A 27,882-nucleotide genomic window follows, 5' to 3' on the forward strand; every position below is an offset into this window, starting at 1 on the left:
TCCTGGGCCTTTTTATTATATTCGTTTCCCTTATAACGCACGTGTCAGCACAGCTGGCGACTCCTGCAGCACCTCAGCTGGCGAGAAAGAGTGGATCGGCGCTGAACGACGTCCCCCTCATCCCAGACCCCAGAACAACTACTGCCCTCCCGGGACGCGGCGCGCTTCCTCTACCTGCCCGCGTCGTATCTCTGCAGGTAAGCCAAAAGGTTCTTTCCTGCTGGCCAGAAGGTTGAATCCTGCCGCCGCGTTTCTTCGAGTGGGGTATCTCGAGGAGGGGAGAAAAGGGATGCCGCCACTTTCGTTTTTGGGGAGGTGGAGCGGGGAGTCTTCCGGGGAATGTCAAGGGCTGAGTCCTAACTAGGATAACGGGCGGGGAGGCTTCGGTGACTCTTTTCCCATAAGCTCGGTGAGTTGGGGGCTTGTTGGCGCAAGGCACTTTCTCTGCGCTTGGTTTAATCCTCTCCCAAACCCAGCTCAGGAATTTGGGGTTTCCTTCAGGAGAACGACCTGCTGGATAGGCTTGAACGTGGGAACGAGAGGCTGATGGTCTGGGGCTGATAATCATGATTTCTGAGAATCGTTCCCTGGTGAACTTCCTGGGCTCTTATGGTGCTTGGGCTGGTATCATTTGTAAGGGGTTCTGGACAGAGCATCCTCATGTGGCGGTGGATATTGGAGAGGAGTTTCTGATGGACAGCTCCGTTTTCCAGTCAAGTGAATTTCTGCAACAGCCCTATTTTTCCCCCCCTTTCCGGTGCTTTGTTGGTTTTTTTTTTTTTTTTAATTGACATAATGAAACAGAACTTTTCCCAGTACAGGTAGTCCTCAACTTACAACAGCTCATTTAGTGATCGTTCCAGGTTACAACAGACTGACCATGACTTGTGGCCATTTTTCACACAACCTTTGCAGCATCCTTTGTGCTGACGAGATCAAAATTCGGATGCTTGGCAACTGACTCCTATTTAGGCATGCTGGGTTCATGCAATTCCCTTTTGCAACCTTCTGGCAAGCAAAATCAAAGCCAGATTCACTTAACAACTGCCGTGATTCCTTTAACACTGTGGCAAGAAAAGTCATAACAACTGTAAGCTTAGCAACATAAGTTTTGGGCTCACTTATGGTCGTAAGTTGGAGACTACCTGTACTTAAGCTGTAGTCATATCTACAAAGGAGAAAAATTAGGGGCGTGTATATGTATCTCAGCAAACCATCTAACCACGAGTGAAAGATGATTAGAATGCTAACGGTGTCCGTTCCTCCCCCACATCCTTTTTGGGCTAAATTTTTGCAAGGCAAGAAGAACACAGTTTTGCTAAACTCCCCAAGCCCCAGTGTAAGCGAAAAGGGTGGAGAGAATGTCCCTTATTCCCCCCTCCTCCTTATTTCTATAAAAGTTTCGAAAAACAATCATCAAAAGCTGTGCTGCTGTCTCAGCTAAGCCATAAGGAACAGTGAAGAAAAAAATTCCCCTCTCTGCCAGTGAAAGTGTGATTAAATGACTTTTGGTATATACCTCTCGTAGAAGTATTTGATTAATGCGGTTGATATCATGAATGATAACTGTGTGAACGGATGTTCTGAAACTGAATAACATGTAAACAGTATAATCTGCCAGTGTATAAACAGAAACATTCTTTGTAATTGAGATTATTTTGACATGGAAACTGCCTTGGTGGTTTGTGTGGGATCAAAGCTATTTTAGCAAGGGTTTCGGGAGGGATTTTAATTCTTTTCTTGCTATTTAAAAGCAATCCCTTTTAATTTTTTTTGGGGGGGGGTTGGAGACATAATCCTCCATTTACTGGTGCTAAATCAACAAACTTTGATTGGTCTTGAAAAATGAGCAGAACCAGACCTAGAAAAGACTAGAAGCAAAATCCCAGGATTACAGGGTAGATTGGAAGCTGGGGCAGTGGTTGCGGAGGGGGGGGGGTGGCAAGAAGAAGAAGAAGAAGACAACTGGCAAATTACTTCTAGAAGACATTACTTCTGCTTAGAAAACTAGTGAACATGTCCATAATGTTTCTTCTAAACATGAAATAGTTTCAGTTTGCCTTTTATTCACTTAGAAAAGATAAACCTTATTGTTAATACTCTATTACATTCCCACATTTTATGATGATTTAATGTCCTAGATGTTGTGAATCATCAAAAAAAGTTATTTTTTTTCATTCTTCTAAACATGAAATAGTTTCAGTTTGCCTTTTATTCACTTAGAAAAGATAAACCTTATTGTTAATACTCTATTACATTCCCACATTTTATGATGATTTAATGTCCTAGATGTTGTGAATCATCAAAAAAAGTTATTTGATGATACACACTATTCTTTTTTTCCCTCCAATGTCCCTGCAGAGTTTCTCTTGGAACCATCTGAGTTCCACGATAAACTTATTTTTCTCCTTTTTAAAAAAAAAAAAACTAGTGTTCAGTAAAAATGGAAAAAGTGGCTTACTTCAAAATAAAACACCAGTCTAACATTATCTTTTTTTAGAAAATAAAAATGATGGTTGGATGCAGCCCAATATAAATGTACCCAATATCCCCATGGGGGGGGGGGGGAAATAAAGGTGAAGAGGGCGTTTAGACATGTCCTGGGTTTGATAGATTTTGGTAAATTTGGAACTGCTCCTGTTATTTAATGAGGGAATTCATTTTTGCAAGAGCTCTTAAAATTTTAAATTGGTTCCCCAGCTTTCTTGCAGGTTTTGTGGGCAGAAAATTTCATGTTGAATCTCTGAAATGGTGCTCAGTTAGACACGGAAAGGTAACAGAGCCACTGAATATATGAACCTGTTGAAGAGCTTGCTCTTTCCATTTAGAGTCCTCTGCCTGATGGAGCAACTTAGCCTCTGAAATTCTCCAGGCCACACACCCTTTCAACTTTTTGTAGATCCTTAAAAATCTGATTCCCCCCCCCCCAGGGGTGGTATATACTCACCTTCCCTACCAGTTCACAAACGTGAAAGCGCATACTCACTTTTGGCAAAAAAAGGGCACAAATGGGATGCCGTAGAGCTGGGGTGGGCGGTGGGGGGCAACCCATGGTTTCCACTACTGGTTCGGGTGAACCAGTCCAAACTGGTAGAATACTACCTTTGAGTCCCCCCTTCCCCAAAACATTGGGAGACTAGAAATGATACATCTACATGTATTGGCACCAGATTTTTGTTTTTATTACTTTTTAATGTTTTACGTTTTAACTGAGTTTGTGTTTTGCAGTTTGTAAAATGATACTATTGGGAGCTGCCCAGACTTGTCTAAAAGATGGGCAACTACGTGATCATTTTAAGTAAATGAATATATTTCAACTATTAAACCTGCTTGATACTTTATGCATTTATTAAAAAAACCAACCATTCATCAGTTGAGTCATGATGACTAAAAAATCATTGTCTAAGGCAGGGGTGTCCAAACTTGGGAACTTTAAGACTTGTGGACTTCAACTCCCAGAATTCCCCAGCCAGCTGGCTGGGGAATTCTGGGAGTTGAAGTCCACAAGTCTTAAAGTTCCCAAGTTTGGACACCCCTGGTCTAAGGGAAGGAGAAAGAAGGAATGGTGTAGAAGACGGAAGTATTAAATGCTTTAAAATGTCTACTTAGGACTTGTATGAGAAAACTTTAGAAAAGGGAAAAATTACCTCCTTAATCCTCAATTTATGACCACAATTGAGCCCAGAATTGTCATTGCTAAGTGAGGCACATCATTTTTATGATCTTTTTTTTTTTTGCCGTAGTTGCTAAATGTATCACTGTAGTTGTTATATGAATCATGTGATCATTAAGCGAATCTGGTTTCCCCCTTTGATTTGGTTATCAGAAGCTGGCTAGGGAAGGCTATAAATGGTGATCATATAAACCGCATGTCATAAATACATGCCAGTTGCCAAGTGCCCAAATTTCGACCACTGGGCACTGCAACAGTCATAAATGTGAAAAAAGCTCATGTCACTTTTTTCACTGCCGTTGTAACTTCGAACAGTCACTAAACAAATGGTTATAAGTCGAGAACTACTTGTATTGTTGCAAAGAAAAAGAACCTGGAACTGTCCAGATAGTATCCAGTTCAGATTTGGTTTATGCTCTTCAGTTACTTGCTAATTGAAATATTGCTGGTTAGCCTAACCTGTAAACTGATCTTCTGCAGAAGACGTACAACAGAAATTTCTGTTGCTAAGAAGACTTTTGTTAAACGTGTTTTGCCACAGTTTGCAATCTTTCTTGCCGCAGTTTTAGGTAAATAATTGTGCTTATTAAACTAGTAACCCGATTGTTAAGTGAATCTGGCTTCCCCATTGTCGGAAAATTGCAAGACATGACCCCTGGGCCACTGCAATCAACATACATTTGAATCATTTGCCAAGAATCTGAATTTTGATGATGTAACCATGAGGATGCTGTAATGGTTGTAAGTGTGAAAAATAGTCACGAGTCACTTTTTTTCAGTACTGTTGTAACTTCAAACCATCACTAAATGAACTGTTGTTAGTTGAGGGCTACTTGTACTGAATATTTTTAACTGTATGGTGTCTTTTGCTGCTTAATCTTCTCAACATCCTTTCTTTTATTCCAGAACCCCTTCCCCTCTTTTTTAGGGGGAAACCTCAGCATGCTGGCCACCCACCAAATTATGTGGAGATGATTTGGTATCATGGAACTCCAGATTCTTCTGTGGTAAGTCAAATGAAATAAGTTGATGCCAGCTGTATGCTGTTGCTTGCCCTTCAAAGGTGGTAAACTACAGGTCTCAGAATTTCTGGACAGTACAGCCAGTGGAATTCAGGGAGTTGTATTCCTTTTTAAAAATATTTTTATATTAATTTTTTCTTAATATAAAATACAAATGAAAATAGGCAGGGGAAAATCAGTAAAGGGAAAAGGAAAATAAGGTGGGGAAGAAAGGAAAAAGCAGTGTCTTCCAACTTTTTTGGTGCAGCAAATTCTATATTAAAAATTATAATCTCAACTTTTTATATAGGATTAATATTAGCCATTTCTATAACAAAACCTATTCAATTATAAAAACTCAAAGTTAGAATTTCATTTTCCCCCCTCTTTTGAGCAGGAAGTCCAGGACGGTTTCCAAATGGAAAAAAATTAACATACATTCTTATCCTTAATTAAGACACTTAATTTTGCCATCTCTACCAATTCCATCACTTTTTCAATCCATGGAATTGACATACCTTTTCATTTTTGTGCATATAAGATTTTTGCTATAATCAGCACATATAATAGCAAAGTTCCAATTCTTCCCTCCAAGTTCTTTATCCAATAGTCCTAAAAGAAAAAATTCAGATTTTGATTATATATTCATTTTCTGAAACTTGGGGAGCTGTATTCCTGACGTGTTTGCAGAGTCCCAGCTTCCAAAAAACGTCTGTATTGCAAACTATTCTTGTACTTTAAAAAGGATTCAGAAAGAAGAGGGAAGTTATGATTGTCAGAACGCTGGAAGCTAAATTGTATGAGGAGTGATGAAAAGAATCAGGGATGTTTAACCTTAAGAAACAAAGAAATATTTGTCTGGAGGTTAACATCTGTAGATGCACATAAAACAGTTTGATTCTCAATCATATTAACGCCGCCATCTTGATTTTTTAATCTCATCTCACTCTATAGCAGGGGTATCAAAGGTCCGGGAGCCAGATCTGGCCTATGGGGTAATCTAATAAAGCCACTGAATAAATAAATAAACTAATTTAAACTAATTGAGGGTTAAACTCATCTAGTTTAACCCTCAAAGAACATCTTTTTTCAGAGGTTTAAGAGGGTTTGTTTTAAGTAGCTTTTCTTGATTGGGTTCATGCATCATGCCAAGACATAGTTCACTTATATTGTTAAGGAAACCACAACTATGCAAAGTCCAAGCCAAGGAAACCACATTATCACTTAACATAATCTGTAATTTCATGTGTATTTTCTGGATTTACATGTTAAATATAATCATAAGGTTTGTACATTGATATATGAGAATCCAGCCAAAAGTAATCTATAATCATGATTTAGCATAGAATTAATAAAGCTGACATGATTAATCAACTGACTAAAATAGACTAAGACTGAAAAACATTGTTGAACGGCACAATTTCTGAACCCAATAGTGTATTATTAAACTTTAGATCTCCTTTTAGTAGGGGGGGAGTGACAACAAAAAATATAAAATAAAGCATGAAACTCCTTTTTCTGAAATATTATATGGTGATATAACAACCGTTACTATCATTTTATTCATATGGAAACTCTGCAAGATAGAATAGAATAGAATAACAGATTCGGAAGAAGTCTTAGAGGTCCTCTAGTCCAACCCACTGCTTAGACAGGAAACCCTACACCACTTCAGACAAATGGATATCCAACATCTTCTTAAAAACTTCCAGTGTTGGAGCATTCACAAATTCTGGAAGCAATTGTTCCACTGATTAGTTGTTCTGTCAGGAAATTTCTCCTCAGTTCTAAGTTGCTATTCTCCTTGATTAGTTTCCACCCATTGCTTCTTGTTCTACCCTCAGGTGCTTTGGAGAATAGTTTGACTCCCTCTTCTTTGTGGCAGCCCCTGAAATATTGGAACAATGCTATCATGTCATCACTTAGTCCTTCTTTTTATAAAACTAGACATACCCAGTTCCTGCAACCATTCTTTATATGTTTTATCCTCGAGACCCCTAATCATCTTTGTTGATCTTCTTTGAATAGGCTAGTCTTGGAATTAGCTAATTTAAATTCTAAGACCTAGAATTAGCAAACTTTAATTCTAAGGCTAAGGTAGAAGCTTCCGTGCCTGAGTATTAATTGAATCCAGAACCTTTCCACAAATATTCCCAAGATTAAAATAATTTGGGTTCTAGACTCAAATGACTGTGAAAAAACACAGTGTTAATAGTGCACTCCTGATGTGTAAAAAGAGATTTCGATTGACACAGGAACATTGATCCCACAAAAAATGCTATGAATGGTAGACTTGCATTGAAGCTAAAAGATACTGGACTAAGATTCACATGTGGTTGGAGAAAATGATACACAAACACATAGACCTTAAACCAGAGATTTTTTAAATTGGGAATTATACTAGAAACTTACAATAAAGACTTGAAATATTTGATTATAAACATTCTAATAGCAGCTAGAATCAAATTGGAAAAATGAAACAATACCAAAACAGGAGGAAGTTATTCGAAAGATAATGGAGTGTGCTGAAATGAGTAAATTGACATTTGAAATCAGAGAACAAGAAGATAAGCAATTTTATAAGATATGGGACTTGTTTTATCAGTAGTTGGACAAAAAAACCTGGAAATGAAAAATGTTTTATGTATGTTTTAATTGAAGGAGATAAGTAATAATACAATTATGTTGTTAAATAGATTAATAACGAAACAATGAAAGACTGACATACATATGAATTGAATAATTTAGAATACTTTGTTTTAAAATGAAGGATAAGGATAATAATGAATCTGTGTACATTTAATAGACGATTGGTAATATTATGCATAACCCTAGATCAGTGTTTCTCAAACTTGGCGACTTTAAGTCCTGTGGACTTCAACTCCCAGAATTCCCCAGCCAGCTATGCTGGCTGGGGGATTCTGGGAGTTGAAGTCCACAGGACTTAAAGTCGCCAAGTTTGAGAAACACTGCCCTAGATAGTATGTACATTATAAAGATATCATGTTGTTGATAAATAGTTTAATAAGGAAGTAATGAAAGATTGGTTTATTTATAAAGTGAGCATTTAGAATACTTTGTTTAAAAATGAAGGAACAATGTTTTTGTTTGAATGTATGATGTACAAGGACAACAATGAACATAAGCATACTTGATGGATGATTAGTGGGACTATGCATAATTGAAAGTAGTGCTGTATAAATATAAATAGTTGGCAAATTCTTTTACATTGTAAAAATAATTAGAATGAGATAAGTGATTACATAAAGGTATATTGTTATTAAATAGGTAATTAAGAATGCAAGGAAATTAGGTTTGCTGAAAGGAAAGAAATATTAACTGTAATTGAATATATGATGTAAATGAAAGTGAGGTACCTAGTCATATTAGATGGAAAATGTGTGACTGTATATGTAACTGAAAATATGGATGCACAAAAGCTTGTAACCAAACGACATGCTGTATGTAATGGATAATAATTTTTTATGTTGTCTTTTATGTTTAAATTTTTTTAAAAAAAATTGCTATGAGGAGTTACATTAGGTCACACATTTCAAGTGCTTTGTTGGCAGCAATGAAATTGTTCCCCAAAGTGGCATCCTTAAGACATATTTGGAATAGACTTCTGTTACCAAATTAGGAATTGCTGATCCATCATCCACCATTAGAGTACAGTATTTCAAAACTACTAGGTATTGTCTAATTTATTTTTTATATAAATAATTTATTTTTTATATAAATAAAAGCATGAAAGAAGAATACTTTTTGGGAGTGGTTCTCTGAATGAAAAACACTCTTAAATATTTGCAGAAGAGATTATCTTGATCTACAAAACAAGGATGGTATTCAGGAAGGACTTTGGAAGCCTAAGGATGAGATAAGAGGAATAAAGTCAAGAATGTTTCAATAGAAGAGAATATACGTAGCTTGGAGTTGAAGTGTAGAGTCCTTGATGCTCTCTGAGCTTGAACATGTTACTTATTTAGAATAGAATAGAATAACAGAGTTGGAAGGGACCTTGGAGGTCTTCTAGTGCAACCCCCTGCTCAATGCCCCCCCCCCCTCGCTCAACCCTATATCATTTCAGACAATGGTTTTCCAATATCTTCTTTAAAACTTCCAGTGTTTGAGCAGTCACAACTTCCGGAGGCAAGTTGTTCCACTGATTAATTGTCCTGATTGTCAGGAAATTTCTCCTTAATTCTAGATTGGATCCCTCCTTGATTAGTTTCCATCCATTTGAATAATAAAACATCTGCAAGAAACCAACCAAGCTGAGGGAGCATGAAGGACTTCACTAAGGAATAGGTTTTTTTTTAAATTACTGTAATTAAAATATTCAGTAAAAATGATATATAGATATAGATAAAAAAGAATGTTCCAATTGTCTCCTAGGTCTTGCTGCTCCTATTGCTGTTTTTCTCCCCATTTGGGCCACTCAAGGGCTGCAGTTTTAATTATTCACCCATCGCTACTTCTAACTTTTCCCAGGATATAAAACCACTGGTGAGTATGAACATGTTGCATAGTTCAGCAGGCTGCCAGCCCTATTCGGTAGAACAAAGCAGGAAATCACCCCCATTGAAGATTAAATCAATCTTTATTGACACTGGCTATAATTCATTTGTTTAACAAACTTATACAGCTGCCCATTTCAGGGCGGGAAAAGATTCTCAGTGGTGTAGAACAATGAATTAAAATAAATGTGTAAAACAATTATCAAAATTTCAAAATATACAAAATAATTACCAAATCACGCAAGCCTAATTGTGTTGCATTTCCTTCAAACGCCCAATACCCCTGAGAATCAGGTGCCTTCCTGAGTCGCTTCTAAATATTACCTTGTTTCTCAGACCTTAAAAATGTTTCAAACTGTTTTGCCTAGAATAGATAATGGTTCTTATTTATCCCTATCGAAGTCATGTCCCTTACTCTGCACATCTTTTTATTCCTGTTTTTACTTCTATCAATGGCAGAAATGCAAGTGCTGGTGATAGTCATGAAAAATAATACGCTCAATCCAAAAAACATGTTTGTAGAAATGTCGCACTGTGTCTTGTTTTGTGAGGAGTTTTTATGGGAAAGAACTGAAACCCTGAATAATTACAATATAATCATCGTTCTGGTCACATGTCCAGGGAAATGTCTTGGGACAAAGCTGGCTCCCTCAGCTAAGACACGGAAATGAGCAGCACCCCCTAGAGTTAGACAGGAAAACATTTACAGTACACAAACATTTACCTTTATAATCATGTTCTCACCTTGGGCCTCTGCAACACAACTGCAACTCTTCCTTCCCTTTTGAGTCCCCAAAGTAGAAAGATAAGGAGCAAATCAGAAAGCGAGAAAGAAAACTGAAATGCGTAAAAGAGAAAAGCAGTTGTAAATTCCAAAAGTTGTCAAAAATTTAGGATGAACATTTGTTAAGGCAGACTTAAATTTAAAGCATTAGTTATGGCACCACACAAAATTGAGCTACATCATTCTACCCTGACATGGCACTCTCCAAAACTGTTGGACTACTCATTCCATCATTCCCAGCTAGGAAGGCAATTACTTGTGATCTAGGAATTAAGGATGCTTTATTTCCACTCTTCAGCCTACCCATGGAACTGAAATACAAGGAACATCTAATTTAATGGCACTTTACAAGTAGTCCTTATGACTGATTGCTTTGCGACTGGTCAAACTTAAAGCAGACTTCCTTGGGGGTACTTATGACTTAGTTCCAAACAGTTGGGCCTCACTCCTGTGATCACATGAATGCGTGTTACTCACTGGTAACTTACAATAACCGGTTATTATAAATAACTGGTGCTTGACTTACAATGTGAGTGACCGTCCAAAGTTACAACATCACTGAGAAAAGTGACTTATGACCATGGGATTGAAATTCTGACTGTTGGCAACTGACTCATATTTATGACCTTTATAGTGTCCTGGAGTCATATGACCATTTACGACCTTCTGACAAGCAGAGTCAATGAGGAAGCCAGATTCATTCAACAACCATGCTACTAATTTAACAACTGCTGTGGTTCACTTAACAACTCTGGCAGGAAAGATTGTAAAATGGAGCAAAACAGCATCTCACTTAGCAACATAAATTTTGAGCCCTATTGTGGTCGTAAGCCGAAGACTATCTATATTTACAGTTATTTGCAGCATTCTATTCTCACGTGACCATGTTTTATGATGGTTTTGCCAATAGCTAGCATTTACTCCTGGTTTTTGGCAAAATCGGCCTACTGGTTTACTTAACAACTTCCTTAGAATGGTGACAGTCACTTTAACAACCACAACATTTGCTTAATGACCATGGCAGTTGTTTAAACACCAGCACTCAAAAGGTCATAACATTGGGTTTCTCACATGGGTGATCTGATTTATGATCATTTACTGTAAATCAAAGATTATCTGCAATCTTGTCTTTCTCTTTTTCTCTCCTCAGAAAGAATATTTGCTCCTGGACTACAAAGTATCGATGCCATTAAATCTGAAACAGGTACAGTCTTTGTTAGATACTAGCAACTGTTATAATGGTTTCCACCAAGGTCCTCTGTTCCGGCGGAAACAGAGGTTTAATCTCATTAGTCGAAGGGTCTGACAGCTCCCTATAAAAGGGCTGCTGTCAGACTCAACCTTCGCTGGATTGTACATACTTGTTCTCTTACAATAAAGAGCTGTTGTTGCCTTTAGCCTGAGTGTGCCTTTCCATTACCCAATCTAACACTGGCAATGAGGGTGGGTTTGGAAGGCAACTAGGTGAACCAAAAAGAGTCTAGCAATCCAGCAAGTAAATCCAGTCCGAAGCTCAGCACAGCTTCGAGCAGCCATTTTGAGCGGCAAACTCAAAATGCCCTCAGAACACAAAATGGCCATGCATGCTCCATCAACTCCATACAACCCAGTAACCGAACACTGGGAATCGTGTATGCTGAGGTTCGACTGCTTCCTCGAAGCCAACGAGCTCATGGGCCTTTCTGAAGGCCACAAGAAGAACATGTTCCTGGGTTACTATGGACAGGAAGTGTTCGAAACAGGCAAAGACCCATCTGAGCCAACGCCGCTACAATCGGCATTGGTCAATGCTCCAACAGACGCTCAGGACACACTATGCTCCCAAGCCGTCTAAGCATGTCCTCCGGCACAAATTTATATTCGTAATCAGAAGGAAGGCGAATCGATCAACAAGTACGTTGCGGCATTAAGGAAGGCCGCAGCGTACTGCGAGTTCCGAGACCTAGATGAACTTATACTAGATCGCATCATATGCGATGTGCGGGACATTAATTTACAGACGAGGTTACTTGCCAAATCTAACCTCATTCTACAAATTGCCTTGGACGAAGCCAGGGCATCCGAATCAGCCGTTAAGTTTACAGAAACCCTGCTGCGCCAAAGCACTCTACAAGATGCGTGAAAGAGCGCACGCATACATAGCGAGGCTGCAGAGGTGGAGAGTTCAAAAGACAAAGATGACAGCTGCCGCATGCGCAGTAGCCGCGCCAAGGCGGCGCACAAATTCAAACTGCTTCCCGCCTTGTGCAAGCTGCGAAGGAGACCATGCCAGATCATCTTGCCATTTCCATGTCGCTATCTGCCAGCGCTGCGAGCAAAAGGGGCACATCACCAAGGCTTGCAGAAGCGAGCATCCCACGACGACCTGGCAGCCCAGAAGCTGACCTAACTGCCAGCAGAGGCCCAACCAAGGGGCATGGCAGCTGCCACCACAACACTCAGAGGGCAACACCAGAGTCACCTACCACACCTCAATTAGCCAAGTCCGCACAAGGCAGCCAAAAAAGCTGAAGGTCAGAGTCCTCATCGAGGACTCTCCATGCGAAATGGAGATCGACATGGGGTCATCACTGACCATCATGCTGGGGCCTACGCTCAAGCAGGCTATCACTAGCCTGAAGAAGCAGCATCTACGCGCCCCTGACATCCGCCTTAATGATTACCAGGGGAATCGAGATTCTGGATTGTACGTACTTGTTCTGTTACAATAACGAGCTGTTGTTGCCTTTAGCCTGAGTGTGCCTTTCCATTACCTGATCTAACAGTCTTTATGGCAACTTTTACCTCAGGGGTGGAGAACTACAGCCCTTTAACGATCTGTGAACTTCAACTCCCAGAATTTCTAAGGCTTCCTGGCTGGCTCAGGAATCCTGGAAGTTGAAGTTCACAGATCATAAAAGCGCCGTACTTCTCCATTCCTTCTTTACATGAATGCTTTCACCTTTCGATGAAATCAACAACACTGCTGTTGTTGGTTTGGCAAAAATATACCATATACTGTACATTGATCATTGATCATTCTATTATTGTGTATTGATCGTTCTACTATTCATGAAAATAGCCACACCTCTTTCATGGCACATTGGCTAAAGATGACAAGTCAACCTCCCAACAAATTTCCTGCCATGCAACTGAGAATATAGCCTGCTGTTGAAATGAGACTTGTATTGGAAGGAATGTCCATCTGAGTTCAGTTCCAGGTGGGAAGAAAGACATTGGAAACATGGAGATTGCTTGAAAAGATGGTTTGTAATGGTGGACAGGACCACATGGTTTGAGATCCTGGGGGGAAAGGCACATGGAGTGGAGAGTGGGATATATTTATAGATTCTCTTGTGCCCTGCCTTAAGAGTTTCCTGTTCCTGTACAATAAATCTATCCCATTGGCTGTCAGACTCCCAGGGGGCGGGGGTCTTAGCTAACAATGTAGGCTGTCTGTGTCCCAGGCTTGGCTGAGCTTTGCTGCGTGATGCAATCTCCCCAGGTGCCATATGTTGAGTTCTGTTGCTAGATGGGTAGAGTGCTAATCCTATCATGTCCTGAGGGCCATGCCTTAATCCCATCACTCTGGAGCTGGAGTGGTGGTGGTGGGGAGCTGCAGAAAGCAGCTTTGTCTTTAAAACATGTTTCTTTTTTTCTCATCCAGGGAAACATAATATTCTGCTTTTTTCATATTTCATAAAACATTTCATTCCTCTAGGAGGGGAGTGGGTGCTAACTTCCTATACTTGTGTCTAGCCAATATTTTGTAGGAAGAGGGAAGTTCAAAGTTAGTGGGGTTTATAAGGTATGGGATTTATTCTACTAGTGGTTAGATAAAAAAACATGGAAATGAAAAATGTTGGAGAATTTTTATAATATAAGAGTAATAGAATAATACAGATAACAATACAAAGGTATATGATCATTGAATAGATTTAGGTTGATGTAATGAATTGTTATAATATAAACGAATCCAATACCTAGACTATTTCATTCAAAATGAGGGAATAATAATTATAGTCAAATAAATGATGTACAATGATAATGTATACATATATACTAGATTGATAATTTGTGATTGTATATACAATTGAAAGTGAGGACTATGGAAATGATGCACAAAAACTTTGCAACCAAACGACATGCTGTATGTGATTGAAGAAGGTTCGATGCTTAATGTGTTGTCCATCTTTGTCTGTCCAAAAAAAAATTCTTTAAAAAAAAAAAGAGAGAGAGAAAGAGAAGAAAAAGGAACAAGAAATGATATTCAATGACTTTTGGGTTTGCAGAAATACTACCCCAAGAAAATATAAATTAAGAGCTGGAAGAGACACCTGCAACAATAGAAAAAGAAAGGAAGAGAGGAGGAGAGGAAAGGAGGGGGAAAGGAGGGAAGAGAGAGGTGAGGAGAGGAAGATGGAAGGGAGAAGGAGAGAGGGTAGGAAGGGGAAGGGGTAGAGAGAAGTAGGGGAGAGAGAAGGGAAGAAGGAAGGGAAAGGAGAGGAGGGAAGAAGAAAGTAGAGAAGGGAGGGAGGGAGAGAAAGGAAGACAGGAGAGGAGATGAGAGGAAGAGGAGGAAAGGAAGATAGAGAGGAGGAGAGGAAGATGGAAGGAAGAAGGAGAGAAAGAGAGAAGGAGAGAGGTAGGAAGAGGAAGAGGAAGAGAGGAGGAGGGGAGAGGTAAGGGAAGAAGGAAGGGAAAGGAGGAAGGAAGGAAGTAGAGAGGGAGGGAGAAAAGAAAGGGAGAAGAAAGTGGTGTCAAAACAGGCGAGGGATGGAAAACAAAGCAACCCAAATGGAATATTATAATTCTATAAATGGAATGACAAATGTATAAGAACCATGAATGTAAAAAAAGAATAATAACTCTGTGAATGTGTACCTATAGTTGTATATAGAGAACAAAAAATAAAAAAAATTGTATTTTTTAAAAAAGTTGGTGGGGTTCAATTTGGAAATGCTTTTGAGGTGGGTGTTTTTGTAAATTAATATGCCTGTTTTAGGCATCTGATATGCTACTGGCAAAGAAAATCCATTCTTGCAATTGCTTTGGGCTACTAAAATTCCTTTCATATGTCCATGACGGGTTAATGGGAAATGAAGTCTGCAATGTCCTTAACGTCTTTGCATATCCGTTGAATGTTCGTGGTTTAATCTTTGGCCTGTCCAGCCACATCTGGGAAAGTCTTGTCTCAAATAACTGAAAAGCTTCTGCTAGTGATTCCTGATCAGGCTTGGGTAGTCTTCCAACTATGTAGAAAGAGCTCCCAAACTGACTGGAAAATCATGTCTTTTGGTTAAGAATCAGTGTTTTGACTTAGTAATGAACCAAAATGATCCCCACAGAGAACTCTTTCCTTTAAGCAAGCATAGAGATACAGATCTCACGTTATGATATGCCTCTGGATATAGGATTTTAATATGATTTTCATCTCCCATCTTGGATTCGGCTTGAGTAAAATGTTCTTGGTGGCCATGCTACCAGATTTGGTCTGCAATGATATAGAGAACCACTAGATGGCAGCAGTGAACCCAGATTTTCTGTATTTCTTGGTTGCCCTCTAGAGGGAATCCAAAGATTTGTAACCCAAATGTGGTAGTCTTAGTTTATAATGAGGGTACAATCTTTTTTCTTCTTTTTAGTCTCATGTTTTCTCTGCACCCCATCTCCATTTATATTCTCCAGGACACATTCTGCAGTTTATTATGGAACCTTCATTTCATCAATGAAAACTTAAAGAAATTAATCAACGTGTCTGGGGAAAAACTGAAAAAGTTATTCAAGAAGATATATGATCACACAAAATTTGTTGAAGATTGTAATATTGAAATAGTAAGTTGAAGAACTTTGTTTAGAGTGCTTTGGGATGACAATACAAGTCATTCCTATTTTATTCACAATTTAGCCTAACTTGCCTAGTCAGATTACAAGAAAAAATTCTATTATTTAAAATGCAGTGTTCATTTAGATCTGAACTATGTAAAGAGGGAAGACTTAAATTAATCCAGGGCTCTAACAGTACTAAACAAAGTATGAATACTTCTGTGCATATTCCTTGTCTGACAGGAATATTTGTATCTACATGGTCACTAAGAGTCAACACCAGCTTGACCGCTTATAATCAAAATGAGGGAAAAAGGAACACTGAAAATCTTTTTTACCCTATTTTTGGGCTGGGAGAAATTGGGAAAGTATCTGAATTTATTTAAGTTCCTCAGTTTTTTTTCCGGCTGGAAAGGAAATTCCTCCCTTCCTTTGAGGTACAGATTTTGTGACAGGTAATCCTCAACCTATGATCACATCAGAGTCCAAAATTTCTGTTGCTAAGCAAGACGGTTGAGTTGTGTCCCATTTTACAACCTTTTATGCCACACTTGTTAAGTAAATCACTGCAGATGTTAAGTGAATCATGTGGTTGTTAAGTCAACCCGGCTTCCCACATTGGCTTCGCTTGTCAGAAGCTAGTTGGGTGATAATCACATGACCCAGGGACAGTGCAACTGTCATAAATACTAAGCACCCAAATTTTGATCATGTGACTTGTGGGGATGCGGCAAAGGTAGTAAGTGTGAAAAATGTCATGTTATTTTTTTTTCAATGCCTTTGTAATTTTGAATGGTCACTGAATGGTTGTAAGTCAAGGACTATCTACATTTATTATGCCTTTTCTACAAGTAGGTTCATTTCATTTTGAAGGAAAAGCTGCTGAGCATTTCCAGTCTGAATCAACCCTAAACCCACTGTGTAATGTGCAATTGGAGTGGACCTTTGAGGCCATTTAGTCCAAAGTGATTACTATTTGCAATAAATAGCATCACCATTAGGCTGGAAATTATTGTCAAGCCCGTAACTTATAGTTTGCATTGCTCTTTTTAAAAAGAATTTTATTAAGTTTCAAATATAAAAAAAATTAAAATGTTGCCACAATAAGGACAAAAGTGGGGAGGGACAACAGGGAAAAATTTAAAAGTAATATTAGAAACCCCTCCAAAAATAACAGAATAAAAGTTACTTCCAACTCTCTTCAGTTCAGATAAAGCTGTATGATAAAACAAGATAAGTTTTGTTTTAGTTTAACAAAGAGATACAAAACTAAAATATAAAAGATATACATACCATACCCGAAAATCAAATAATAGCAATGCTCTCTTAGTCTAAATGTGTGGCATGGTGGCCTAGAGGTGTTTATCAGAGTACTAAGAGAAAATATTTGCTATGAACTCTGTGTAGGCATCAGGAAGGGCATCTGGACAATAAATTCTCAGCACCACTCAGTCACTCAGATTCGACTCTGAATAAACAGATTGCAGGGTTGTAAAACTCTCTTTAAATAAAACATAGAGCCCATAAATGCATCATAATATCAATTCCACAAATACACATAGTATTTTTACTTATTTATATAAGAAAGTATCTATAATAACACATCCTTTGCTTCAGTAGTTCTCAATCTTTTCTTCATTATGGATCACCTTTAAATACCTTTTGGGGCCACAGACTATGGCCATGGACCCCCAAGACTTAAGATTTAAATTATAACATTTCTTCAAGCCTTTGTGAACCCCCTGTGATGGCATCGTGGCCCACAGTAGTCCACAGACCACAAGTTGAGAACCACTGCTTTACTTCAAATAGAAACAATACAATAACACAATACAATACAATAGTAGAGTTGGAAGGGACCTTGGAGATCTTCTAGTCCAACCCTCTGCCTAGTCAGGAAATCCTATACCATTTCAGACAGATGGCTATCCAACATCTTCTTAAAGACTTCCAGTGTTGGGGCATTCACAACTTCTGGAGGCAAGCTGTTCCACTGATTAATTGTTTTAACTGTCAGGAAATTTCTCCTCAGTTCGAAGTTGCTTCTCTCCTTGATTAGTTTCCACCCATTGCTTCTTGTTCTACCCCCAGGTGCTTTGGAGAATAGCTTGACTCCCTCTTCTTTGTGGCAACCCCTGAGATATTGGAACACTGCTATCCTGTCTCCCCTGGTCCTTCTTTCTATTAAGCTAGACATAACCAGATCCTGCAACCGTTCTTCATATGTTTTAGTCTCCAGTCCCCTAATCATCTTTGTTGCTCTTCTCTGCACTCTCTCTAGAGTCTCCACATCATTTTTACATCGTGGCGACCAGAACTGAATGCAGTATTCCAAGTGTGGCCTTACATAAATGCATAAAAAGCTAAAATAAAATCTGTATCTATTAAACTTGAGCAGCACACATTTCTATAACAATCAATACATATCTAATAAAAATCAAGACTTCATTTTTATCTTTTATCAAGCAAGAAGGGTTTTTATGTAGAAAGAAAAGCAGCCTAATTTTTATATTTAATCAAAGCATTCACTTTTGACATCTCAGTCAATTCATATTGTTGGGCTTTTTTTTTTCAAAATAAACTTCAAAAGATGTAAAAGCACAAATAATGGCATCTGAACTTTGGCATGGATTACTGAAGTATGAGGTAGTAATTACAGTTGTCATACTGGGATGAGCAAGCTGCAGTTAATTCTTTGTATTTTTCTTGCTCTTTTTCAGGATATTAGTTCTACCAGTTTTGAATTGAAAAATATCTCTCAGTTTGTAGATGTCATTCCTTCCTGCCTTCAGTTTCTATCAGAGAAGATAGAAATGATCACATCAGAAGAAAAGCATGTTGATTTTAAGAACTGCACCATTATTCAGAGCCAAATAGGTAACATTTTTAAGTGATGGGGAAAGGGGTGAGGAGACAAAAGTTTGGCCATGTTCCCATGTGTGCCTAGTCATGCTTCATTCAACAATGTTATCTTTTGTGTCCAATATCCCATTCGATTCATCCCCAGAACATAAATGAGATAGACTTAAGTGTTAACATAATGTTTTCCCCCTTATCCCTCCATCATTCAAGAACAGGCTAATGGTGTGTCATATCTGTAAAGCTTTGTGCCTAACTACCATGAATGGAAATGAGGTAAATGATAGTGAGAGGAAACAGAAATTTTTCACCACTAAAGGCAGGATAGAGATCTGCACTATTTTCCACATGGGATTGTTTCCCCCCATTTCAATAAGGGCATAGTGGGAGTTGCAGGGGAGAGCACTGTGTGACATGCCGATGGGGAAAGTCCCTCGGTACATATTAAGCTAACTTTCAGAAGATAATGTTCCCACAGTGGAATTGGCAGAGTTCCCCAATGTTTCCGGCTTTGGGGACTGCCTGGGGGGGAGGGGATGGTTCCGTGTGAGCGGCCGGCAAGCATGTGCACATGCATGCATCTCCATTTGCGCGAGTGGTGTGCATGTGCACACTTGCCATTTCTCCAGCCCGGTTGCAAATCCCACACGGTCCACTAGTGGGTCGTGACCCACAGGTTGGGGACTCCTGGAATATAGTCTACCATGTCAGACTTCCCCAACCTGGTGCCCTTTGGACTTTAAATCCAACATTGATTGGGGCCAGATGATGTACAATGTCTCAAGCAGTCATCTCAACATCTCAGTACAAATAGTCCTTGACTTACGATCACAATTGAGCCCAAAATTTATGTTGCTAAGTGAGACATTTGTTAAGTGACTTTTGCCTCCTTATACAAAATCTATTGCCACAGTTGTTAAGTGAATCATTACAATTGTTAAATTAGTAATGCTGTTGTTAAGTGAATCTGGCTTCCCCATTGACTTTGCTTGTCAGAAGGTCGCAAAGCTGATCACATGACCCCATGACACTGCAACCATCATAAATATTGTTAGATACTTGCTCTAACTACAGTGGTTTCCACCAAGATCCTCTGTTCCGGCGGGAACAGAGGTTTAATCCTATTGGTCGAAGGGTCTGACAGCTCCCTATAAAAGACTCAACCTTCGCTGGATTGTTCTCACTTGTACTTAATAAAGAGCTGTTGTGACCATTAAGCCTATATGTGCCTATCCATTACCCAATCTAACACTGGCGACGAAGGTGGGATTGGAAGGCAACTAGGCGAACCGAAAAGAGCGTAGCAATCTGGCAAGTACATCCAGCCTGGAGCTCAGCGCAGCCTTTTTGAGCGGCAGATTCCAAAACGCCCTCAGAGCACAAAATGGCCATGTACGCCCCACCGACTCCATATGATCCAGTCACCGAGCACTGGGACTCATACATGCTACGATTTGACTGCTTCCTTGAGGCAAACAACCTCATGGGCCTTTCTGAAGACCGCAAGAAGAACATGTTCCTCGGGTACTGTGGCTGGGAAGTGTTCGAGATGGCGAAAGACCTCCTTGAGCCAACACCACTACAATCAGTCACCTAGTCCGTGCTTCAGCAGACGCTGAGGACCCACTATGCACCCAAGCCATCCAAGCACGTTCGCCAGCATGAGTTTAACATCAGAAACCAGAAGGAGAGTGAGTCAATTAACGAGTACATTGTGGTGCTCTGCAAGGCTGCAGTATACTGCGAATTCCGAGACCTGGACGAGCTGATTCTGGACCGTATAATTTGTGGCATATGGGACATTAAACTACAGAGGAGATTACTTGCTAAATCTAACCTCACTCTGCAGATCGCCTTGGACGAAGCCAGGGCATCCGAATCAGCCGTCAAATCTACTGAGACTCTGCAGCGCCAAAGCGCTCCACAAGATGCGCAAAAGCATACAAGCATACATTGTGAGGCTGCAGAGCCTGAGAGTTCAGAAGGCAAGAAAGATGATAGCAGCCGCATGCGCAATAGCCATGCCCAGCCGGCATGCAAATTCAAACCGTGTCTCCCACCTTGCGCTAGCTGCGGAGGAGACCATGCCAGATCAGCTTGCCATTTCCACAATGCAATCTGCCAGCGCTGCGATCGAAAGGGGCACATTGCCAAGGTGTGCCGGAGCAAATTCCCTGCCACTGTCTGGAAGCCTAGAAGTGCACCAAACTGCCAACAGAGGCCCAGCCAAGGGCAGAAACCACCATGACGCTCAGAGGGCGACAACACAGTCTCCTGCCATACGTCAATCGGCCAAGTCCACACCAGGCGGCCAAAAAAGCTGAAGTGCACAGTCCTCATCGAGGACTCTCCATGTGAGATGGACATCGGCACTGGGTCATCACTGACCATCATGCCATGGTCTACCCTAAAGCAGGCTATCCCTAGCCTAAAGAAGAAGCATCTTCGCACCCTGACATGCGCCTACATGATTACCAGGGAAACCGGGTCCCCATCATGGGCCCAGGCAGCTTCCAGGTGAAGTTCAAGCAGTTCAGCAGAAAACTCCCAGTGACAGTGGTCAGCGGCAACCTGCAGAGCCTCCTAGGGCTAGATTGGTTCCAAGCCCTGGGCCTAGAGGTGACCGATATCAACGCCTTGAAATACAACAGTGCTGAAGCCATCTTTAAGGAGTTCGAGGATGTCTTTGGCACTGGTCTGGGTAAGTATGTGGGGACTCCAATTTCCTTTAGTTTGGACCCCAACATAGCCCCAATAAGGCTAAAACCCAGGAGAGTACCTTTTGCTCTCCACCCCAACATTGACAGGGAAATTGACAAGCCCGTAGGCCAGGGAATCCTAGAGCCGGTTGATCACGCACGCTGGGAGACCCCTATAGTGACACCTGTCAAATCTGATGGGTCTGTCCGCATCTGCGCAGACTACAAGTTCACAATAAATAAAGTGCTACAACAAAGTGCCTACCCTGTACCCACTGTACAGCATTTATTACATTCTTTAGACCCTGGCAAAGTATTTGCTAAATTGGACATGATGCAGGCATACCAACAATTGCCTGTAGATGGCGCTACGGCGGAGGCCCAAACCATTGTGACGCACAGGAGTGCATTCAAAAGTCACCTCCTGCAATTCGGTGTTAATATTGCCGCTGGACTGTTCCAAAGCGTCATGGAATGGCTTTTGCAGGGGATTCCAGGAGTCGTCCCCTATTTTGATGATATCTTGGTATCAGCTGCAAACGAAGCGCAACTTTTCAAACATGTACGACAGTTTTGGCTCGATTTAGAGACAAAGGCCTCCGGCTCAAAAAAGAGAAATGCCAAATTAACGTGCCAAGAGTTGAATTCTTAGGCTTTCGATGGCTCTGGGGTTCACCCAACCACACAAAAAATCAAAACAATTCAGGACGCCCCCACACCTCGCAATCAAACCAAGCTACAGGCGTTCCTTGGGATCCTTAATTTCTACAGCATCTTTCTTAAACAGAAAGCCACTGTTGCTGAGCCCTTACACCGTCTCCTGGCTAAGAATGCGAAGTGGTCCTGGGGCAAAGCCAAGGCAGCCAGATATGCCGCAGTAAAATGACTCCTGTTGGCAGATTCTTTCCTGGTACAGTACAGCCAGACTCTGCCGTTGGTGCTGATCTGCGATGCTTCCCCATTCGGCGTTGGCACCGTCCTCAGCCACTGCATGCCCAATGGAACCAAAGGCCCTATTACATTTTACTCCAGGACCTTGTCTGCCGCAGAGCGGAACTACAGCCAGCTGGACCATGAGGCTTTGGCTGCAGTGGCCGGAGTAAAGAGGTTCCATGAGTATCTATATGGCCAGGACTTCGAACTGGTTATGGACCACAAGCCATTGTTGCGCTTACTGGCTGGGGACTGACCTACCCCAGTGTCATTATCACCCCACATGATCAGATGGACCATTTTCCTAGCTGCCTACTCCTACCATCTCATCCACTGACCAGGCTCCGCTTGGGGCACACTGATGCTCTAAGCCGCTGCCAGCTGCCTGAACTTCTCACTGACTCTACTCCCAAGATGCAGTCCTCCTCATTGACTGCCTTGAGCCTGGGACTGTCTCATCCAATGATGTTGCCCGTCACTCTGCTAAAGACTCCACCATCAAACAAATTTTGGACTGGATGTGGAGCCTAAGGGACCTGTTGGGGCTGATTTCAAAATATACTTTGCCAAACGCAACGAGTTATCAGTTGTAAAGGGCTGTTTACTGTGGGGGGACTGGGTTGTTGTTCCACCCAAACTGCGCATTGCAGTATTAGGGGCTTTACATGTAGGCATCCTGGAATTGTCAGGATGAAGTCTTTGGCTAGGAGTTACATGTGGTGGACTAACATAGACAGGGAGATCGAAGAATGGGTAGCTACCTGCACACCGTGCCAGGAGTCCAGACCAGCTCCCCCAGAGGCTCCCCCGCTAAAGAGTGGGAGCGACCTCAAGCACCATGGTCTAGGGTGCTCATTGACTTTGCTGGCCCAGTTCATGGCCATACATTTCTCGTAGTTGTGGACACCTACTCGGAATGGTGACCTCCACTGCGGCAGAAGCAGTCATCAAGGTGATACGGAGACTTTTCTCCATGCACGGCCTGCCCGATGTCTTGGTCTCTGACAATGCGCCCCAATTCACGGCCATGCAATTGGAGACCTTCCTAGCAGCTGAGGGAATCAGGCATGCCCTGGTCGCGCCATTCTATCCGGCCTCCAATGGTCAGGCAGAGAGAATGGTGAGATCTGCAAAAGAGGCCCTCTCTAGGATGGGCCCGGGAGATTGGCAAACACTGGTTGACTACTATTTGCTAATTCCGCATATCACACCCAGTGCCACTACAGGGAGAAGCCCCTCCGAGGTTCCACTTAGACCAGCTACACCCCAACTATTCTGCCTCATCGCCCCCAGACTCCACAAGCAAGATTCGGACATTTAACATAGGGGATTTGGTATCCGCCCACAACTACGCCGGGAGAACTCTGTGGATTCCTGCCACAATGATAGGCATCCCCGGCCCTCGCTCTTACCTCCTAGAGCTCAAGGACGGTAGGAACTGGAGAAGGCATATTGACCAACTCCGTGGCCGCCTCTCCAACTCCACTCTTAGACAATCAGAAGTAACTCCTGCATGAGTTAGCCAAAGCCCTACCCAAATGGAGCAAACACTCACTCCTTTCATGGCCAGCTCAAGCCCGAGGGTACCGGGAACCTTATCTGGTTATGTTGTAGGCCTGCAGCTAGCTCCGAGCGAACCGGCTCTAGAAGCTCCAGCCACGGCCTCTGAGAGGTTCCAGGAGCTTCCATCAAGCGGAGCTGCGGAGCAAACAGGTCCGTCCGACCTGTCCAAGAAAACCCCTCCTACTGAACTGCGCAGATCCGGCAGAGCTACCCAAAAGCCTGCCTACCTGCATGACTACATAAATAGTAGGATTGTTCCATCCAAGAGGGGAAGAGTGTTAGATACTTGCTCTAACTACAGTGGTTTCCATCAAGGTCCTCTTTTCTGGCGGGAACAGAGGTTTAATTCTATTGGTTAAAGAGACTGACAGCTCCTTATAAAAGGACTGCTATCAGACTCAATCTTTGCTGGATTGTTCTCATTTGTTATACTTAATAAAGAGCTGTTGTTACCGTTAAGCTTGTGTGTGCCTATCCATTACCTAATCTAACAAATATGAACCTGAAATTTGATCACATGACCAAGGAGATGCTGCAATGGTCATAGGTCACGTTTTTCAATGCTATTATAACTTTGAATAGTCACTAAACTGTTGTAAGTCGAGAACTACCTGTAGCCTGTTCCTTTGTAGCTACAGCCACAGCATTCCTGCAGATGACACTCACAAAGTAACGTTTTGGGGCACCGTGGAAACTTCAGATCCTATCCTGAAGATAGCTGTGGATTCTCCTGGCATGAGTCAGGCCCAAATACAACAAAGACACATGGTGGCTCCCAGGGGTGGGTTCCTGGCGGCATTTCCACCGGTTCGGTGCCCGAAAAATTTTGCTTGCGCATTTGCACTTAAAAGGGTCTGTACATGCACACACCATTAAAAAGGGGGGGGTTTACATTTTTTCAGTAAAGATTGTTCTGTGCATGTGCAGATCAGAAAATAAAGATAGCGGCACCCAGGATAGAACCGTTACGGTCATGTGTTCGGCCGAGTTACTACTTATTTGGCCGAACCAGTCCGTACCAATAGGAATCCACTTCTGGTGGCTCCTTCAAGCTATATTCTATATTTTTAATACCTTGCTAGACTGAGGATTCTATCTGCATTTACAATATACTCTGTGAACTATTGAGAAGGGTCTGTCTTCACTCTCTTTCTCTCACACACCATATCTGGACTAAGCTGCCTCTTACTCTTCTGGAATGCAGCCCCTCCCTCGGGGGGGGGGGAATCCACCTCCTGATTACTTTACATCACATATGATTTTGCGATATTGGAAATAGCAGCTCACAGTTGCTACTGGAATATGGCTGAGCTGGAATATTGTATCTCTAATTTAGTCGCTGTGAACTTCACTGGCCATATTTAGTTCTGGATATTCTTCTGAGACAGGCTTTAATCTTTCTTTTTACCCCACCCTCTTAAATGTTTTTTTAACTCATCCTGATTTCTACAGGAAATAGAGGCTCTAATAATTCTCAGCATCTATACTAAAAATTGGGGGGTTTTTTGTAAGTGATTTAATTGTTCGTTAATCTTAACAAGGATTAAGATTAAACAATCACATGGCTGGCAAGGAAAAAGGAGCAACAACTAGTATCAAAGATTTAAAATCAGAAGAGCAAAGTTAAGCCTTCAAAATCTGTTCACAGCTGGATAACATGGAGTAAGAATGCCTAAATCCAAGATAGACTGAAGTCCTTTGAGAAAGAAATCTATAATTTATCTCATGTTCCCACCATCCAAACTCTTTTAGTAATTAGACATAGAAGAGGGATTTTTCCTGTGATAATTTACAAATCTTGAAATAGTAAACACTTACCATTAGTTATGCTACATTATTCCTCCATCTCTTTTCACAAGGCAGATTGCAATGCAGGTCAACCAGTAGAACTTGGGATACAAAATATTATACTAAAAGGTGACTGATTGGGTGGTTTATATAATGTATAAGGTTACGTTAAAATGGATGGGCAGTTTGTGGGTCAGCACATTGGGGAAACCCAGCTATTGTCTTAGCACCGTGTTTCTCAACCTTGGCGACTTTCAGCGGTATGGACATTAACCCAGAATTCCCTTGCTGGCTGGGGAATTCTGGAAGCTGAAATCCACACCTCTGAAAGTTGCCAAGGTATTGAAACACTGCCTTATAGCATGTTGTGAGAGAAGTATCATCATGCTAAAGCCATAATATGATTGATTCTGGCCCGGCAACATAACCAAAGAGTTTTATGAAAATTTAGCATGTGTATGTATCCCGCCCTTGTGTCTTTCCTCTGAATATCATTTACTTTCTGCTCCATCCTCCCCACCCCTTTGTTACCAGCTGGCATTTGATCTGCCCCTATAGGTCAGTCTCTCTCTGTACTACAGAATCTTCTGTTACCCATCAACACTTCTGATTGGAAACTAGAGAAGAAGTCATCTCAGCCCATCTTCCACAAAAGGACCTACTGGTGGTTACTTCTTTCAGCTATCTTGGTCTGTCTTCTCATCAGTTTATGGAAAAAATGCCAGGTAAACTCTTAATAAGAAACGGCTTCAGGTAAATATGCGTAACACAACAGTCGCATGTGAAACAGCCTTGGACTCTACCTTAGTCGTTGTTGTTGTTAATTGTGAAGTCGTGTCTGACTCATTGCGACCCCATGGACAACATTCCTCCAGGCCTTCCTGTCCTCTACCATCTTCTGCAGTCCATTTAAGTTCACACCTATTGCTTCGGTGGCTCCATCCAGCCACCTCATTCTCTGTCGTCCCTTTCTTCTTTCCCAGCATTAGGTTCTTCTCCAATGCTCATCAGAATTTAGTACATTAGGAAAAATGCTAGATTAGATACTTTACGTGCTTTTTCTCTATGCAAAAATTGTTATTTTATGTAGAAAAGAGGAACAAACGGTGCCTAAAAGTCATAGAATCAAATCAGCTAGAATGCTGCTTGTTGACATTTTCTCTGGGCTCAGAGCATGTGAGACCTTTCCTGTCTCTTATTGATGTGGTAGATCATTGTTTCTCAAACTTAGCAACCAAGATATGTCGACTTCAACTCTCAGAATAGCTGGGAGAAATTCTGAGAGTTGAAGTCCACACATCTTAAAGTTGCAAACACTGCTATAGATTGCTTGACAGATTGTATCTGCCCCACATTTTATTTTCCTCAATATATTTTCCCTTTCTTGTCTTTTTATCTTTTTCAGTGGTCCTCTTCGAGAGCAATTTAAAATTACCACGTCCCTGTGGTATGGGATCTGCATCACTCAGCATCTTAGAGCCTGTCTATCCCACTCCTAGCCTTTATCTTGAAGGACTAAGCTGGCACAACCTGTCAGAGGGGCTGCTGTCAAAAAAGACCCGCTAAGGAGCCATGAGCCTCAGTTGTGGTTCCCACCCCGCGGTAGACACTGCATCTTTCTTTTTATACATAATCCTCAACTTATGACTGCAATTGGAACCAGAATTTGCGATGCTAAGAAAGGTGGACATTAAGTCAATTGTGTCTGATTTTACATTCTTTTTTTTTGCGCCAAGGTTGTTAAGCAAATTACTGCAGTTCTTAAGTGAGTCGTGCAGTTGTGAAGTAAATCCGGCTTCCTCCATTAACTTGCATGTCAAAAGCCAGCTGGGAAGGTTACCGATGGTGACTACATGTTGCAACCGTCATACATACAAGCTTGTTACCAAGCACCTAACTTTTGATCACGTGACCATGGGGATGCTGAGATTGCCATAAGTGCAAGAATTGGTTGTAAGCCACATTTTTCAGTGCCATTGTAACTTTGAATGGTTGTAACTCGTGCTTATATAGTATGTGCTTATGTCAGGAGTGTCCAAACTTGGGAACTTTAAGACTTGTGGACTTCAACTCCCAGAATTCCCCAGCCAGCATGGCTGGCTGGGGAATTCTGGGAGTTGAAGTCCACAAGTCTTAAAGTTCCCAAGTTTTAAAGTTCCCAAGTTTGGACACCCCTGGCTTTATGTGAAAAGGGAGAGAGAGAATTAATATATATATTTTATTTTGTATAAATAAAAGCAAATGTTTAGTAACCACATGA

The 27,882-nt window shown here is 41.2% G+C and overlaps 1 protein-coding gene across 1 annotated transcript; it reads left to right on the plus strand.

Annotated features, from left to right (window-relative positions):
- FLT3LG (fms related receptor tyrosine kinase 3 ligand) lies at window positions 1–27,679 on the plus strand. Its single transcript, XM_081933486.1, has 8 exons — window positions 1–197; window positions 4,580–4,680; window positions 9,070–9,180; window positions 11,126–11,179; window positions 15,643–15,789; window positions 18,501–18,657; window positions 26,181–26,347; window positions 27,028–27,679. Exons 2-8 carry the CDS (start codon window positions 4,645–4,647, stop codon window positions 27,049–27,051), a joined length of 696 nt encoding a protein of 231 aa, XP_081789612.1. The 5' UTR covers window positions 1–197; window positions 4,580–4,644; the 3' UTR covers window positions 27,052–27,679.
- The last annotated feature ends 203 nt before the right edge of the window (window positions 27,680–27,882 follow it).

This window comes from Natrix helvetica (assembly GCF_964273705.1).
Source record: "Natrix helvetica genome assembly, chromosome: Z".
Taxonomy (NCBI): domain Eukaryota; kingdom Metazoa; phylum Chordata; class Lepidosauria; order Squamata; family Natricidae; genus Natrix; species Natrix helvetica.

Bases quoted from the DNA above. Each gene is read 5' to 3' on its own strand.
- FLT3LG (XM_081933486.1), top strand. From the start codon at position 4,645: ATGATTTGGTATCATGGAACTCCAGATTCTTCTGTG. The intron at 9,181-11,125 runs GTGAGTATGAAC...TTCTCTCCTCAG, and splicing joins CCCAGGATATAAAACCACTG to AAAGAATATTTGCTCCTGGA. The intron at 11,180-15,642 runs GTACAGTCTTTG...TATATTCTCCAG, and splicing joins TGCCATTAAATCTGAAACAG to GACACATTCTGCAGTTTATT.